The following is an 18,915-nucleotide window of genomic DNA, read 5'->3' on the forward strand; positions in this document are numbered from 1 at the left end:
TTTCCTGGGTTTAGCGACCTAACGGGTTTACAGCGCACAGAAGTCTCTGCCCAGCTCTCAGCGCGTGTCGCCAGGGGCTGGACTGAAGCTGTGGCCCGGGATGGGGAGGACGCTGGCGGCCTCCGAAGCAGGGTCTACGGCGGGGAAGGGCGAGCGCCGTCTGGCGGTGGCTGCGCGTGGCCAGCGCTGACCCAGGCTCGGTTCGGCCGGCGCTGCCGCGTGTGCTCCGGGCGGAGCGAGGGTCCTCGGAGCCCGAGTCGGTCCCGGGTCCCAGGAAGTTCGGCGTGCAGCGTCAGAGGCTGCGTGTGCTGGGGGTGGGAGGAGCACAGACTGTGCCTGGGGGCATCCAGGGCGAATTCATAGAGGGGTGGTCCTGCCCCACCCTGGGAGTGTCCTGGGCAAAGGCCCTGGGGCCACCTGCCTGGTGCCTTGGAGGGAGTAGGGCAGGAGCTGCCGAGGCCAGCGGGCCACTGTGGGGCGCGGAACTTTGGACCAGGCACCCACGGCTCAACCTCTGGGCCAGGGGACCCGCGGGGGCCTTAAGAACGTGTTTGGCTGATTTGTGCAGCAGAAATCCGCCAGCGCCTAGCAGCGTCCGGGCCGCCTGCGCCGGGATCCGCAGCCCAGTATCCCCCCGGTCCCGCGCCCTGGACTCCGAGGAGGCCAGGTAGAGAGCGGCCCGCGCTGTCCCGATCTGCGCCCTCAGCCCCACCCGGGCAGCGGGACATGCCTGGCTCCGGCGCCGCCACCCCGGCTTCCGCTTGCCCTTGAGTGCGGAGCCCGGAGTCTCCCTGGCGGTGCGCTGGGTCCCCGAGGGCCAGAGGCCACCAGGGGGGCGGCATTGGCGGGAGCCCAGCCGGGCGCGCCCTCGGCCCTCGCCCACCCACGTCCTCCGCGGCCGCCCGGGTCCAGGGGGCGCAGTGGGGAGGAGACCCGGGCCAGCGCCAGGGAGCGCGCGGGCTGGCGGGGAGGGGCGCGGGCGGGCGGGGACCGGGGCGGGGGCCGGGTCCGGGGGCGGCGGCGGCGCGGGCGGGAGGAGGAGGAGCTCCCAGCGCGGGGCAGGGGCGGAGCGAGCGGCCGCGCAGTGGAGCCAAGTGAGTTCGCTCCGGAGCCCGCGCCGCCGCCGGCCCCGCATCTCGGGCGCCCGCCGCCCCCGCCGCCGCCGCCCGCGCGGGGATGTAGGATGCAGGCGGGCGCCAGGTTCCAGCGGCGGCGGCGGCAGCTGCAACAGCAGCAGCCCCGGCGGCGGCAGCCTCTCCTCTGGCCCATGGACGCAGAGCCACCGCCGCCGCCGCCCTGGGTCTGGATGGTGCCGGGCTCGGCCGGGCTGCTCCGGCTCAGCGCGGGGGTTGCGGTTCCCCCGGTGCTGCTCGCCTCGGCCCCGCCGCCCGCGGCCGCGCTGCTCCCCGGTCTCCCAGGCTGGCCGGCCCCGAGCGAGCCAGTGCTCCCGCTGCTGCCGCTGCCCTCTGCGCCAGACCCCGCCGCCGCCGCCGCGCACCCCTTCCCCGCGCTCCACGGGCAGGTAACGTGTCCCCGTCCCGCCTCGGCCCGGATCGCCGGCTCCCCCGCTCCTGGGCGCGCCCTGCCCGGCCCGGCTCTGGCCTCCGGCTCGCGCGCCCTCCTCCCCGGCGGTCCTCGCCGCCCCAAACCCTCAGGACGCAGCCCTGCAACCGTGCCTCGGCGAGAAAGTTCATGCTTGGATGCCCGGCTGTCCATCTCCGCAGCTTTGGCAGGTGCCTCCGGGTGTCCGGACCGAGCCGTGCAGGGACCCGCCGCCCAGGCCCGCGTGGGGACCGCAGGGAACTCGCGCCAGGCCGGGGGTCGCTGTCCACCGCGCGGTGCTGAAGTGACTCCGTGGCCGCCGCGGGCCGTGGCTGACATCGCGGAGAAGTTAGGACTTTCACTGTCTCTGCCAGACTTGAAAGCAAGCTGGAAATCGATAGCTGTTTCGGATTCTAATCTGGTTTGGATTTTTTCCCCCTTTCGTTTGAAAATAGACTCAGGGCAATGCTTAAGAGAATTCCAACCGGTGGAAGTGGCTGGGAAATCCTGCCTTCGGTACTGAGAGGTATTACCGGAGATTCCCCTGCCCAGGCCTGCTGGAGTCCACCACATTCGTTAATGCCACACTGCACTTTAGAAGAGTTTGGCTTTTAAGACATGAAATTAAAAAGAAAAAGTGACTGAACCTTTGATAAATGGTGCAGCAGAGCTAGGCGGGCTGGTTTTGGCAAGATTCATTGTCAGCTAACGATGCAGATGCATTTAAAATCAGGGAATAGCGTGCATTTTATTCCAAGGATTGACCTCATTAGCATATTCAAATAAGTGTTATGTTAGAATACACCATTTGATTAATTTAATTCCAATATTATCTTGTGAGTTTTTCTAAAAGATGTTGTTAAACTCTTGCTAAATTGGTCTTTAGACTTAATGATACATCACATATGCAGCCCTGGATATTGTGTTTTTATGTGTGATGCAGTTTATTTTGGAGAATTTTCAATTAACGTTGGTAGTTTTTGCCGTATTTTGGAGGGGTGTTATATCAGAATGCTGCCACTAGAGGTATATAATGCCAAGGAACTACATTTTTTAAAATTCTGTTTTAAAAAACTGCATTTTTTCACTTGTATAAATTTAAGAGAAAATTTTTTAAAAACCTTAGTATTAATATTTTAAATATTGTTGTGCTACCCATCTTCTGTAAAGTAAGAATATGTAGAACCAGAAGAACATTTTCACATAACAGGAACATCACAAATGCTTTTATGATTTTAAAACAATAGGTACTGAAACGTTCCATGTCATTGAGCAATGCATTTTATTAGTGCCTTATGAGGTCTCAGTTATTTTAATTAGAGAGACGGTGTCCTGAATTACCAGCCCCTTTCCATGACTGATGTTTTATTCTGTACATTGAGATCTTCAAGTCATGAGATGCTTAGTTTTTTTTTTTTTTTCCCATAGAATCTGTTTGTATTGGTGAACCTTGTGTTGGTGAAACTTGGAATCTTAACTTCTTAGATATTTTCATTTTGAAAGTATTAGTTGTTTGTAAAACGACAAATGTAATTAATACAAAATGCAATACTGAAAGGGATAATATAGCCCTATGCCTGCCTATAAAAATAATTTAAGAATTAGAAAGGGAATACCCAGCATTTCTCTTTTTCATGGTGGTTTCTTATTATCTCAAAGCAGAAACCCATTTCTTACCTCCTGCTTGAGGTTTTGTGTTTAGAAGTTCTTTTTCAGTATTGAAGAATGCAATGTTGGTAATGCTTTTTGATGATTCAGATATGAAAACTATAATTTTTTCTTTGATTGGTAAATATTTATAGTTTTTCTCAAGGAAATTTATCTGATAATCAAATACATACATTTTGAAATTCCCTTTTCAAAGCAGTTATTCCAGAATGTTTTGGTGTGAAGTTGAGTGGATGGATTCAGGCTAATGCAACTGTCTTTTCTTGCTTGGCTTGCAGTGGCTGTTTGGTGGCCATTCTCCGTCCCTAGGACTGCCCCCCTCTTCCACAGTGGAGCTGGTGCCCATCTTTCCACATCTCTGCCCGTCTGCTCTTGCAACTCCTATTGGGAAAAGTTGGATAGATAAAAGGATTCCTAACTGTAAGGTAAAAATGCAAGTGATTTAATTGGATAAGGGGTTTTTAATGATTAAGTTGTTGAACATCACCATAACAACAAAAATATCCATGTATTTTCTCGTTGCCATAAATTGGCCATCTAGGTATACAAAGAAATCATTTCAGGCTTAGATTGATCTGTTCAAAGTCAGCAGGTGGGGGGCATTTTGTTTTAGTTTAGGATATTTGGATTCCACAGGGCAATGTAACATTTCCAATTTTTGAATCAGAGTCCTTTTAAATTTTTTTTTGTTTTTGAATTTGTAACCATTGATCAAAGATCTAGACTTAAACATTACACAATACCAGTTCAAGTTTTAAAAGTCAGTTTTTCTTCATATGATGCTTTAAGTTTTCATCTTTCTAATGGTTTGTTTTGGCTTTTGGATTCAAATTTACTGACTACATTTTGTTCACAAGGAAACTAAAGAAGTAAATTATTGACTTGTACAGCTTAGTAATTATCTCATTGGGGTGATTCTTCAATCAGTGAACTGACTGCTGGGCTGACATGACCAAGTCAATAGCTGAAGGCCAGCCCAGAAGATATTAACTAGATGGTGATTGGTATTGAAGCCCTGTGGAACTTCCTTTAAGTTTTAGAATGATGTTTTTATAGAGTCCCCAATAATAGAATGTTCAATGCTGGATCAACGTAAGGCAACATAAATATTTTCATAGTCATGTTCAGCTTTTATCATGTACCTTGCCTTAAATGTTATGCGTGCATTATTTTTGGACAGATCTTTTTTAATAATTCCTTTGCTCTGGACTCAACGTGGATACATCCTGAGGAGTCAAGATTGTTCCATGGGCATGAAAAGCCTCATTTGCTGACAAATCAAGTCGCTGTGTCTCTGTCCAGGCCGGGTCCTGCCTCCAGGCCACTCCCCACAGTGGTGTTAGCACCTCAGCCCATCCCAGGTTGGTGCCCAAATAACATTGACAATGTGCTTTTCATTTTTGCTTCAATCACAAATTAGTTTTAGATATGAAAACCATACTTGTCATTTTAATGAAACAATTATCTTGGTAAAATACAATTTCTTTTCACAAGCATGAAGCTTTTTAAAAAACACGAGTCTTGGATAGCTTATCCACTATTTTTTTCTGGGGTGGGTGGATAAGAGATCTGATGTTAAAATGAAGGGATGGCTGAAGGGGTTTTCACAGAATTGTACTTGCAGTGCTCTATTTTTAGGATTGGACCAGGTTTCCTGCTGATAGCTCTTAATAGGGGCACTAATTGATCAGCCCACTCTTCAAAAAATGTTGCTTGTCTGTGGCGAGGTGCAAGGAATAACGTTTGCTGGCCTGTAGGACACAGGAACATGTGTGATCTCTGAATTTTGCCTTCATGTTGCGGTGATAGTGAGATGGACTATAAAATGCCCTGTTTGAAAGATGGATTTTATTCTATCTTTGGAGTCTAGTGACCTGAAAGAACATTTGTCCTGGAACAGACTCCCATGAAGCAATGCCTGGATGAAAGATTGTATAATAAACCTATATAGTAACAGGGGAATATAATCATCTTATGAATTTTTAAATTGATTTTTAAAATCACCTTAACATGTGGATCATTTTATGAAAGCAAATGCCGCCCGTGCCAAAATTGTCGTGCAACACCTTCCATGATGGAATATGTTATGGCTTCAGAATTACATTACCTTTCTGTAATTTCCTACCTCCCAAGCTTGCCTCAATGTGTGTCTCTAAAGTTTAGTAATAAGATGTTCTTGTGGATAATGCAGTGATGGGTTAGGAGATATATTTATTTTGTTCTCTGTTTGCCTACACATTTATTCCAATTTGCTATGAATCTTGTTTAGTAATAAGTCAGGAAGAACGACTAAACTATTTGTGTTTCTCATAGGCCTAAATGATTTCTGACTGCAGCTTGTCCTTATAATTACGCATTAGGCATTAATTGAAGTCTGAGTGAGCATGGTACATGTGCACATTTATAAACATCTTACACTAACATGATCATGTTTCCTATTTGATTTAATGATGATAAATGATGATTCAGTGGCACGTGTTATATAAGGATGACATGACTTTGGAAGGTTCTTTTGGTATATGAAAAGGTAATATTTTAATTTCCTAATGTCTTGGCCATACTGTCATGAAAATAACCAGCAAATGTAGTTTTAAAAATGGTGAAATGAGCTCACCTGTTCCTACAAGGTCTTTATGTGAACTTTCCTTCTCTCAGTTCACCCCTGAGTATAATATAGACATTTTCCACCATGCCTTCACCTTCTTCATAGGAAATCCATATATAAACATGCCAAATATCTGTTTAGTTGGAGAAGCTTATGGTCACTTCTCATAGATTTTCCATCTTAGGGACATTGCTTACTTACTATTGTGTGGCAAATATGCAATACTTCATTAGAAACATGTTTGTATTGATTTTACCTTCCTTTGATTTTTGGATGAATCTATTTTTTAAATTTGACAAATTATTTTCACAATTTTTTGTGAGTACATTGTAGGTGTATGTATTTGTGGGTTACGTGAGATGTTTTGACCACAGGCATGCAGTGTGAAATAAGCACATCCTAGAGAATGGAATATCCATTAATGGATCTATTTTTAAGAACAAAATAAAATAATATTTCCTATAAACATGATAAATAGCAGAATAACCTTTCATTCTAACCTAGTCTACTATTCAACAAAGCTTAGATTTTCTCTTCTCTGCTTTTTTTCTTTTTTTAATTTATGGATCATATGTGAATATAACACTTAAAATTTTAATTATGTTATGGGGAGAAATGTACCTGACACCAAAGGTAATTTAATAATAATCAAATGTATTTGTTTTGAGATGGTAGTTTCTGAGTTGCTTCATGAAAACTTTACTTTTTTGATAAATTTCAGAATTCTTAGAATTTACCCAACTTTAGAATGCATATACCGAATGTCTCTTAGGCCAAAGAAAACAAATAAGGGGTTATTTGTGTGTTACTAACTGCTTAACAGAGAACTGGGATGAGGGGGGCAAGTAAAGGTGGAAGGTAGGGTAAGCTCCAAGTAAGTTAAAAATTCAGGTAAATGGTTTTAATTTTACTGTAGTCAATGAGAAATTACAACTTCATTAAGACACTCACATGTAAATGTTCATGTATGCTGTCATTACTAAAAATTACTATTAATTTTTCATATCCTATTATGAATTGATAAATTTATACATTATAGCTAATTTATATCACAGATATATTATAAAAGTATGCATTTACAAATATATGGATGTACTATATATAAAATATATAATATATACATCTATTATATAATTGTTACATTACATCGATCAGTCTTGTTATAAAGTTTTATATTCAGAAATAAATGGCCTTAGAATCAGATATATTTTATCGATCCCCTTCAAGTTAATCAGTGAAGCAGAATCAGAGCTCCCAAAGAGCAGGAAGAGTGAATCAAACTCGCTCATTTTAAACAGGTCTAGTGAGCTAAGCTTATTTTCCTTTCTTGGAGAGGTAGTAATTTTTCTGTAATGATCGTTCTTTAAGTACTTTTAAAATCTGCACTGTTGTTTTAGGGATAATGGCAATTTATACTATGAACTCAAATGATGTAACCCAGAAGGCAGGTTTGTTTGAATGAACTGAATCGTTTGTTGAACTAAGTTGGAATCTCTCTGGTAGAGATGGGGTGAGACTAATATCAGATCACCCCTCACTAACTGTTGATTAGGAATTAACTGCATGGCACAGAGTCTCAGATGATATAAGCACAATTTGGATGAATTTGGAAAAGCTAACTAAGCTTTAATAAGTATTATAAAGGACTCCATTTTTATATACACTGTACTCATTCGTGACCAGTCACGCTCTCACACTCTGTTGTTAACAAGCCTCTTGGTCACTTTTGAGCCTCCCAAAGGGCCAACCTCCTGATGCCATCACTTTGGGGGCTATTCCATCAACATATGACCTGGGGGAGAAACGCAAGTGGCGTGTGCTCTCTGCAGGTGTTTGAGGAGAACCTTAGCAGGGGATCCTCAGGGAAGGCCTCTGTGGCCAATGCCACCTTGGGGCAGGAGCAGTCAAATGAATTCCAAATGAAGGGCATAGAATGTCCGAAGACACAAAATCAAAAGGAGCATTTTGTGATCGGGCAATTCCAAGTAGCCAAGTGTGGTTGGGCTGCCAGAGGAGATGTGGCAGGGTTGGGCTCTGGGGCCTCTTCAAACAAGACCCATCACATGAGACCTGTGGTGTGAGTCAGTCTCCTGGATCCTCATGGACTGTTGGGGGACTTTACATCATTCTTCCACTCAGGATTCTTGGCTTCTCCAGGAAAGTGTGAACTTGTTCTTGGGAAGCAGAGGAGCCACAGAAGAGGCAGAGCCTTCTCACAGACAAATAAATTCAAGCACACAAATAATTACACCTGCACTAGAAACTAAGATCTCTAATTAATGATTTTGTAGTTTTCAAAGAAATTCTTCCTGATCATTGTGAATGGGTTGAATTGAGAAATTATCTAGGATCTATTGATTCCCAGAACTCAGAAGCTGATTCAGGGCTGGACAAGCAGGGAGAGGCCACCTGCCCCACAGTCACCACCTCTTCTTCAGCAGTGCCTGTGCATCAGCTGCCGCATCCCCATCAACATCTCCTGGCTCCCTGCAGTCCTACCAGTCCCTCTTCTTCCCAGGCAGAAGGGGCTTACCTTGCATCTTAGGACATGTGGTTCATCACAGGCAGATGTGGAGAAGGGTCTGGGTGGTACAAGTACCCTCCAAGGAGTCTCTGTTTTCCATTTCTGAAAATAAGAGCTTCAGAGTCCTTCAAGCCATTCAGGAATTAAATAATTTGCATCAAGAATATCAAGCAGTGGGAGGAGAAGGTAGTTAATTCAGCATCTGTCCAACAAAGGCAAATGAAATAGAAGGATCTTGCTGGAAACTAGAGATTTATGTAAAAGTTGTCCATATCCCATTGCCTGCCAGCTTAAGATCAAAGAGCCTGATTCTACCAACAAACACCATGATGGGCAAACCAAACCAAACCAAACCAAAACAAAACAAACCAAACCAAAACAAACCAAAACAAAACAAAACAAAACAAAACAAACCAAACCACTGACTGTACCTCTCTTCATTCAAATATGACGAAGAGAGAGAGAGAGAAAGTGGAATATGAGATAGGGCATCTGAAGTATTCTGCTTCATAAAAGATTCATTTACTCAAAAGCTCCAGAAGAGAAACATATCTGAGAAATGGATCTTGCACAGGAATTAGTAATCATTGTAGGCAAAACACCTTTTGCCTATCTTAATAGGTAAAAGAAAATAGAACATAGAAAAGCAGTAAAAGATAAACTCAAAAGAGAGTTGGTCAATGTGAAAAGACAGTTTGAGGAAAAGAGAAAAGAATGCAAGGAAACTTCTGAAAACTATCAACTAAAATCATTGAAGAGAAGAACTGATTATGCATCTGATGAAAGAAGACAACAGAAAGATTCTTAAGCATAAATAGATGTGACTGTGAAAATCAGATCATAACAGTGGGAGAAGGTGATATCTGTGTAAAATAGAAAGCAAACAACAAACCTATATTGCTTTGACCTCCTTAAAAACACAGGTTTCATGAATGGAAGAAAATTTTTGCAATCTATCCATCTGACAAAGGGTTAATATCTGTAATCTAAAAAGAACTTAAACAAATGTACAAGAAAAAAACAAACAACCCCATTACAAAGTGGGCAAAGGATATGAACAGACACTTCTCAAAAGAAGACATTTATGTAGCCAACAAACATATAATATAAAAAAAGCTCATCATTACTGGTCATTAGAGGAATGCAAATCAAAACCACATTGAGATACCATCTCATGCCAGTTAGAATGGTGAACATTAAAAAGTCAGGAAATAACAGATGCTGGAAAGGATGTGAGAAATAGGAACGCTTTTACACTGTTAGTGGGAGTGTAAATTAGTTCAACCATTGTGGAAGACAGTATGGTGATTCCTCAAGGATCTAGAACCAGAAATACCATTTGAACCAGCAATCCCATTACTGGGTGTATACCCAGAGGATTATAAATCATTCTACTATAAAGACACATGCACACATATGTTTACTGCAGCACTGTTCACGATAACAAAACTTGGAACTAACCCAAATGCCCATCAAAGATAGACTGGATAAAGAAAATGTGGCACATATACACCATGGAATACTATGCAGCTATGAAAAAGGAAGAGTTCATGTCCTATGCAGGGACATGGATGAAGCTGGAAACCATTATTCTCAGCAAACTAACTCAAGAACAGAAAACGAAACACCACATGTTCTCATTCATAAATGATCATTGAACAATGAGAACACATGGACACAGGGAGGGGAACATCACATACCAGGGCCTGTTGGGGGGTAGGGGGCTGAGGGAGGGATAGCATTATGAGAAATACCTAATGTAGATGACGGGTTGATGGGTGCAGCAAACCACCATGGCATGTGTATACCTGTAAAACAAACCTGCACGTTCTGCATATGTATCCCAGAACTTAAAGTATAATAAACAAACAAAAAAAAAATTTAAAAAAAAAAAAAAAGAATTGGGAGGGCCTGGAAGTAAAAGATCTAGCTATGTTAATAGAGATTCTTTATAGATTCAAATTTTCCCCCACCAAAGATGACTTGCAGGGCCATTTCAAGATATGGCAAAGAAACATGTTTTGGGGAAAATATTTTGGTTTTTCTTCCTTGTCTCATAATGTTATACCAGAGTCAGGTTGGAAAATAAGTCAATATATGTAAGGTTAAATAAAACCCATTTGATGAGAAAAGGAAAAAAATATATATCTCTCCTTTCAGAAAAACAAAAAACAAAACACAGATTTCAGCAGAAGTAGTAAACGAAGCAAGGCAAGTCATATATCCTGCAAACCATATCCTGGAGGCATTTTATGAATGTTGGAGACACTGCTTAAAAGAACACAGAAGTTGATACAGCTTCAGACTGTTCTGCAGTACTAGACAAGCTTGGTTCATGGAGAAAAGTTTGGAGAATTATGAGGAAAGCATCTTGTGATTGAAGCAATTTTATGCCTCACAAGAAAGTCATACAACTGCATTAGTATGGAAAAGATGTTCTTAAAAAAGCAATCAATTGACTTTACCACACCTAATGTTTTCACCTCAAATTCTTTGTCTAAAATTAATGTTGCTGCTGCTCTATCTACATCTTGTATTTTATTCTTCTTATCAACTTTTGCCTTATTTTTGTTTTAAGCTCGGGTCAATTATTTAAAAGTGCAATGTCTGCCTTTGCTTTTTGAAAATGAAATTTAGCACATTTATATTTCATTTACTGTATGTATATCTGTAATTATTACATTCTGTTTTTTTATTTTCTTTTGGTATTCTTTTGATTTATTTTGTTTTTATTTTTGTGGGTGACATTTACAGTTTATTTCATTTTGTTTACTTTTATATGGTTATTTGGAAGGTGTTCACACTGATGCTATTTTCTCAAGCAATTATCAGTATGAATTTTTTTAAAAAGCAGACCTGAGGTTATGTTTTCTCAGTTTTCAAATCATGAAAACACAATTACTTTAGAATTCTTCTATGAAATATGAGACATTTGGAAAAAGTTTATTTTATCAAATGTCATTTTTTCTTTTAATTTTCTCAGATAAGTGATAAATACAGTTAAATAAGAACTAACAATGGAGATGTCAGTTTTCAAAATATCTGTAATTAACAACAATTTCTGTTAACCTTTAGGATATATGTGAATATTTGTTAATTTGCTTGCAGGAATGAGTGAAAAATTTAAAACAATATTTTTATTTTCAAGAGTTTTTTTTATAATAATCATAATCTGGATACATAAATTATGTCAGTAAAATTGAGGAGATGAGAAGGAAGGATCATGAGAGTATAAAGCCTTTAAAAATTCTTCACGTTTGTTAAAAGCAGAAGGAGTAAGAAATCCCCAATCTTCAAGACCAAATGAACAAAGTTAGGTAGGACTGAAATTGACAAGGATTTCTTCCCACTAACCAGTAGCAAGTACTGAGTAAAAAGCAATAACCCCCTATCACTGGTGGAAGGAGAGGGACATATAGGAAACCTTTTGTGTAGTGCAGGGATGTAAGGCTGGCTGAAAGCTGGGGTAAGGGTACAAATACCGAAAAAGATTTTCACACACCCCAGAACTTGTCTTAAGCAAAATACATATTTAAAAGTTTTTGAAGCTTGTGGTGCATTGAAGGCAACCATGACAACAAAATCCAAGTCCAGATCCACACCCTGAATACACTGACAAAATTGAATTCACTAATAGCTTGACACAAGAAGGGGTGTGCCCATTCCCAGGAGTAAACCATATTTATTATCTCATTCATTATGTTCTATTTATGATGCCTAGCACTTAATAAATTAAGTTACAGGACACACAAACCAAGCAAGAAGTGATAAACTATTGACAAGATACAAAATAATCAACAGAATCAGACCCTAAGATGACACAGATGTTAGAACTCTCAGACAGTTCTATGATTGACCATGATTAGCATGTTAAATTAACTCATGGAAAGGAGAGCAACGTGAACGAACAGAAGGAGAATTTCATCAATGATATAAAAAATATAAGAAAGTCAAATTAAAATATCAGAAAAAATGAAACACTGCATAATGAAAAATTACTTTGATGAACTCCTGCGTAGATGTGATACAGCCAGGAATTAATGAAATTAACGATAGATCAACAGACCAGTAACAAAAACAGAAAGCAACTGAAAACATGGAACACCCTTTTCCAGAGCCAGGAGAGAATATCAAATGGTTTAACTCATGTGTAATTGAAGTCTGAAAAGGGCAAGGAGAGAACGCATGGAAGATAGAATATTTGAAGTTGTAATGAACAAAGGAGATAAAAATGGGCATTATGAAGCTATAAGTCCAATAAGTTCAGCAAACTGTAAGACTAATAAATGGCAAAAACAAGAAAAAGCTGAAATTGATAACTAGATGAATCGTATTTAAACTTCTGATTCAAAGAACTTTATACTAAACAGAAACAATTATTGAAAGCTAAGTGAAATAAAGATTTTTAACAAGCAAACAAAAGCTAAGAAGAATTCATTCTCTGTAGATTTGCAGTTCATGAAATTACAAAGAAGCTTATCAGTCAGGAATAATACACCAGTGTGGAGAAAGTTACCTTTACACAAAAGAAGCATGCTCGAAATGGAATACATTAAGTAAAATATCTATTTTTCTATTTTTACTTGTTTTAAAAGATAACTGACAGTATAAAGAGCAAAAATAGTTATATAATGAGTAAAATTATACACAAAATAAAAATGCATGCCAAAAATTTCACAAAGCATGGAAGTAAGGAATTGGAAGTACGGAATTGTAAGGCTATTGTACTATATATTATGTGCTATAGTATTATTTGAAGGTGACAAAGCAACACGGAGCAGTTACTTTGAAAGTCAGTTGAGCAGGTTGTTATTGTTTGGACGAAGGGAGGCAAGGTGGTGCAGTTCCAGGTTCTTCACCGTCAACTTTCCTGCGACCAAGACAGACACAGGTCGACTGCGCAGGCGCAACCCGACCTCCGACGGAGAAAAACCGGAACTCGCCTAGCCACGCCTACCCCCGACCTGCCTATGTCCCGCCCACTGCCCTCCCACTCCCAGGCCCAGGACATAAACGCGGCTTCCGGCGGGTGCACGGCGAGCACTTCCTCAGCCCCCACTCCTGTCCGGACTGCAGGAACTCCGCCCGAGAGCTCCACCGGGTGACTCTCTCGGCCTCCTTTGCCGGAGGCCGACAGACCTCACCCTCCACACCTTCTTCCCTGAAGCTAGGTGACCAAAAAATAAATTTGCAGTTTTGCTCCTAGCCTTGCCTACTCGCTGGTCCTTTAATACTCGCCCTGGTGAGCCTGGAAAGCAAATCAGTTTCCTGGAAAGCAAATCAGTTTCCTAGAAAGCAAATCAGTTATTAACACCCTTATCCTAGTACCCAATAATCTCACTCTTACGTATTTGTTCTAGAAACATAAAAAGATTCCCATAGAAACCTGCACACAGATGTTTGTAGTAGCTTTACTCCTAAGTGATGTTGGCTGATGAATGGGTAAACAAACTTGGTTAGATCCAAATAATGGACTGGGACACAGAAATAATAAGGAACACACTTCTTACATGTGCAATGACATGAATGAATCCCAATAGCATTATGCCCAAGAAGGCATTCAGGATCTAACATTTATGTCATGTATTATTCCTCTTTTGTGACACTCTAGGCAAAGAAAACTATAAGAACAAAAAATACCTCAGTGATTTCCAGGGGATGGGATGGGATAAGGATTTTGACAACAAAAGGGCAGAGGGCAGGTTTGGGGATGGTGGATGTTTATCTAGTCTCAGTGGTTCCCAAACTGTCTACATTTGTTAAAAGCAGAGGACTGTATACTGAATGTAAATAGCACCTGAGTGCATCCAACTTAAAAAAAAAAAAAAGACTTAAAAGACATACCCAACAAAATGCCAGGATTTTGTTTGATCCTGCTTTGAATAAAACCGAACAAAAAAATGGACAATAGAAGAAAACCTGACTATGTATTTAATAATTTTAAGTAATTATTGTTAATTTGTTGGAGTGATGAGTTCTATGCTCACGTTTTTCAAAGGAACTCATAATTTAGAGATATCTTCTGAAACATGTAAGGGTGAGATAAAATGTCATGGGTTTACTTTAGAATTATCCTGGCATGGGAGCTAGGTTGGTGGTGTTGACCTAAAAGGAAGAAACTGAGGCAAAATTAACATAGAGAGTTTATTTGGGCCAAGGTTGAGGACAGCTGCCATGTGGAACATTTCCAGGTTGCTTTGGGGAGTGCTCTGGAGAATGAAGGAAAGGCTCAGATTTTTAAAGAGATAATGGACAAATCAGGAGGTGGGCAGTTACAGAAGTGGCTCATCAGGGATTCTGCTTGGTTTACAGAAGTGACATTGTTTAGTGATGGGGTACACCGTGTGGCGCTCCAGACTGTATGGCCTTTAATGGTGACTTGGTGGCACAGCAGGTGACTTCAGGAGGCCATGATTTAGCTCAGGGGCAGGGAAGTGACTGCTGTTGCATTCTAATGCCTCTCTGGGCCTGATCATTTAAAGGGGCTCTCCTTCTTCAGACATAAAGTTTCCTTTTTTTTTTTTTCTTCCCACGGTGTAAAAACAGGGACACTGGTTCATTACGCTATTATTTATTATTGTTGAAAGACTTGATAATAAAAGTTTAAAAAAAGTAAAAAATGAGATTCTACATAACACCAGGAAGTACACTCAGGAAATTACAGAGAGCAATTGCCTGGGCCTTACCTACAGCCATCATGCATCTGAAGCAGAAAGACAGTGACAGACTATAAGGAAATGCCTATCAACCTTGAAGTTAAAAGGCTACAAAAAAATAATGAGTGAAGCGGAAGTATAAATTACAAATGTAAACTCATAAATACAATTACCCAACCTGAAGTGCATCTATTAGAATTCATAAGTTGCAGTCTGTAAGAGTTAAAGAAAGAAGAAAGAAACATGGAATGTGGCTTAACAGTTAAAGACAGATTTATTTTAGAGAAAATAAACCTGAGAGGGGCTTCTGGTGGATTTCGGTCAGGAGCACTTTCTCATACAGACTAAGTATAGATTGGTTTTAGGGTGAGGGGGCTTTTCACAAACTTGGGATGTTTCTATGTGAGGGAGAAGTTTTATGGTGGGGTTGCAATGTCTCTGGGCAGAGGGGAGGTTATCTGGGGACCGACATCTTCCCAGCTGGAGGGAAGTTATCACGGGGCTGGCATGTCTCTGGTCGGGGAGGGCTTCGGAATGTTTCTGGTAGGAGATGTTATTTGTGGTTTATGGTCATGATGACTTTAGCCATTAGGCTCATGCCCTTTGGATTTAGGCGGTTTTTGATCAAGGTGAACTTTAGAATGATGGTGCTTGTCCAAGACGGCGATACACCTGCACTGTTACAGTCAAATAGTACTTGCAAATCTAAAGCCTGGAATGATGATGACGTTAAACACAAAACTATCGGCACTGTAGAAATCAGCTTTCAAATCCAGGCATTAGAAAACTCGAGGAGAAAAAGCAAAATATGGGGAAGCATACAATTAAAAAATAAAGGCAGGCATTGATGATTTTAAAACCAGAAATAAGACTGGGTATGGTGGCTCATGCCTGTAATCCCAGCGCTTTGGGAGGCTGAGGCCAGCAGATCACTTGAGGCCAGAAGTTTGAGACCAGCCTGGCCAATATGGCGAAACCTTGTCTTTACTAAAAATATAAAAATTAGCCAGGTGTGGTGTCAGGTACCTTTAATCCCAGCTACTTGGGAGGCTGAGGCAGTAGAATCGCTTGAACCTGTGAGGTGGAGGTTGCAGTGAGCCAAGATTGCACCTCTGCGATGCAGTCTGGACAGCAGAACAAGATTCTGTCTCAAAAAAAAAAAAAATCCAGAAATAAATTAAAATGATTAAAAATACTTTCTCATGGACACGAAAACAAATTACATGAAAAAATACACAATAAATGGAGCCATCACTGCTCCACATTTGTACTTTTTAAGTAATTAGATAAACTATTTTGGGAGACATGATGGGCAATTCAACTTGAACCACGATGTGGCAGCTGCATAAAGAGCTCCATCTGCACCTGAGACACCACAGGTTTCAGTGGTAAAATCTCCCAGACTCCGAGGAGAACATTCTCAAGCAAGAGAGCTTGTTTCCAAACATGGAATATGGTGAAACTCTAAATAGAAGTTGATTACCAATGTTTTTTAAAAATAGAAGAAATGGAAACAGAAATTATGCAGACAAATCTCAGTTATAAAGATAGCTATACAAATCCTACCAAGTATTGTTGAAAATTTGACAGAACAGTGACAATGACATCTGTAAGAATCCAGTAGAATATGCATTTCATCAACAGCATCATATTATGAAAGGCCGTGACAATAGTATCATCTCTGTGTGTTTATAAGAACAATATCCCATCAGTCGACCACATGAAGATGCGTCATTTGATAAAAATGCAAAAGTAACAGCCATTTAAAAAGTCAGAAAACTGGCCAGGCGCAGTGGCTCACGCCTATAATCCCAGCACTTTGAGAGGCTGAGGCGGGTGGATCACGAGGTCAGGAGATCGAGACCATCCTGGCTAACACGTTGAAACCCCATCTCTACTAAAAAATACAAAAAATTAGCCAGGCGTGGTGGCAGGCACCTGTAGTCCCAGCTACTCAGGAGGCTGAGGCAGGAGAATGGCTTGAACCTGGGAGGTGGAGCTTGCAGTGAGCCGAGATCACACCACTGCACTCTAGCATGGGTGACAGAGCAAGACTTCATCTCAAAAAAAAAAAAAAAAAAAAAAAAAAAAAGAAAGAAAAGTAAAGAATGAAGTGGAACTGGATACAGAATAATTAGCTAAAAACTGCCACAGTGCTAGCAGTCCTTGGATAATCAGAGTCACTGTTCATCATTTTACTGAAACTGTTTTCAGGAAGTTCTAGCCAATGCAATAAGAAATAAAACAGAAATATGAAATACTACTTGGTTATATACTTTTACATTTTGAGAATTGGAGACAGTCAGCTTAACAACTCAGAATTAAAAGACCAACAAATGGATCAATAAAATATTAGCATATGAAAAATAATATATTTTCTACATATTAGTAGTTGTTTAGATGTTGTAATTGAAGAAAATACTCTATTCACATAGCATAGAAAACTGCACAAAATACCTATGAACAACTATCTACACAGGTAGATGGATCATAACCTTTACTTACATGTGAAATCTAAACAGAGAAAACAACAAGAAAATTCTGAGAAGTGATTTTTTTTACAGTTACTATGGTCTTGGACAGGAAAACGATGCATTTAGAAATGCTGTTTATGGAATATACACATGAGATTATTAAAGGTATCTAGCTGTCTATATATTGGTTATATAGGATCCCAGATATATATGAAATATATGGGATTAAAATTATTCTAAAGTTGCATCAGTTTTTAAAATGTGTGGTACTGACAGTAATCTACACATAGGTCAATGTAATGAATTTTACAAGCATTGTTATATATGACAGTTTATTCTAATATTATAATAAAAATAGACATAAACGGAAGACATAGAATAATTATAAATGATCCTCGTGTAATATGTGGCTTACTCATAAGTCATTCAAGGAATGTAAATTTAAACCACCAAGTGGAATGTTCTCCTTAAATTAGCACAGATTTTCAGAACACATTGGCTCTTTACTCAGCGTTCCCAACAACGCAGTAGTTGGTGAATTCTTTCTTGTGCTCTGAGAAGTGGGATGCAAAGTTATGCACCTGCAGCATAACTTTTAGATCCTTTAAATAAGCCGATATAACTTCATTCAGTGATTCTAGCTCCAGGGAGGTTAGAGAAAGAGCATGTGTGTATGAACCGTGGTAGTGCGCAACATTATTCATAATGCCAAAAGGAAAAATAAAACCTCCAATGTGGTAAGTGTTTATGTGAATTATGATACATCTACATTAAAAAATGGATGGCCTTCAGTCGTGAATAAAATCACACTTAGAGCAGTACTTACAGAGACAAAAGAAAATGCTCTTGTTTTGTTTTAATGTTAAGGATTTTTTTTTTGTTTCTTTTGTTTGTTTGTTTGTTTTTGAGATGGGGTTTCACTCTTGTTGCCCAGGCTGGAGTGTGATGGTGCAATCTCAGCTCACTGCAAACTTCACCTCCCAGGTTCAAGTGATTCTCCTGCCTCAGCCTCCCAAGTAGCTGGGATTACTGGCACATGCCACCATGCCCGGCTAATTTTGTATTTTGGATAGAGGTGGGGTTTCTCCATGTTGGTCAGGCTGGTCTCGAACTCCCAACCTCAGGTGATCTGCCCACCTCAGCTTCCCAAAGTGCTGGGATTACAGACATGAGCCACCGCACCAGGCTTAATGTTAAGTTTTTAAAAGTAGGCTTCATATTGAACAATAGTATCCAAAGTTGGAGAGCAGTATATCTGTGTGAACATGTACACACCTGCTCACACACAGCGGTGCACACATACACTCACACACATACATCCATAAGAGATGGAGGCAGTGTACCACAATGTCAGACATGTACACACCTGCTCACACACAGCAGTGCACACACACACCCACACACACACCGATAAGAGATGGAGGCAGTGTACCACAATGTCAGACG

The 18,915-nt window shown here is 41.0% G+C and overlaps 1 protein-coding gene across 1 annotated transcript in view; it reads left to right on the forward strand.

Moving 5' to 3' along the window:
• The first annotated feature begins 1,102 nt into the window (after positions 1 to 1,102).
• TCERG1L (transcription elongation regulator 1 like) overlaps positions 1,103 to 18,915 on the forward strand; it is a 211,318-nt gene continuing 193,505 nt past the window's right edge. Inside the window, exons 1-3 of the mRNA XM_023185819.2 lie at positions 1,103 to 1,522; positions 3,489 to 3,635; positions 4,391 to 4,571. Coding sequence (XP_023041587.1) covers positions 1,184 to 1,522; positions 3,489 to 3,635; positions 4,391 to 4,571 — 667 coding nt within the window. The 5' untranslated portion in view covers positions 1,103 to 1,183. The remainder of the gene's footprint in view (positions 1,523 to 3,488; positions 3,636 to 4,390; positions 4,572 to 18,915) is intronic.

The sequence above is a fragment of the Piliocolobus tephrosceles genome, chromosome 9 (genome assembly GCF_002776525.5).
Source record: "Piliocolobus tephrosceles isolate RC106 chromosome 9, ASM277652v3, whole genome shotgun sequence".
Lineage (NCBI taxonomy): Eukaryota > Metazoa > Chordata > Mammalia > Primates > Cercopithecidae > Piliocolobus > Piliocolobus tephrosceles.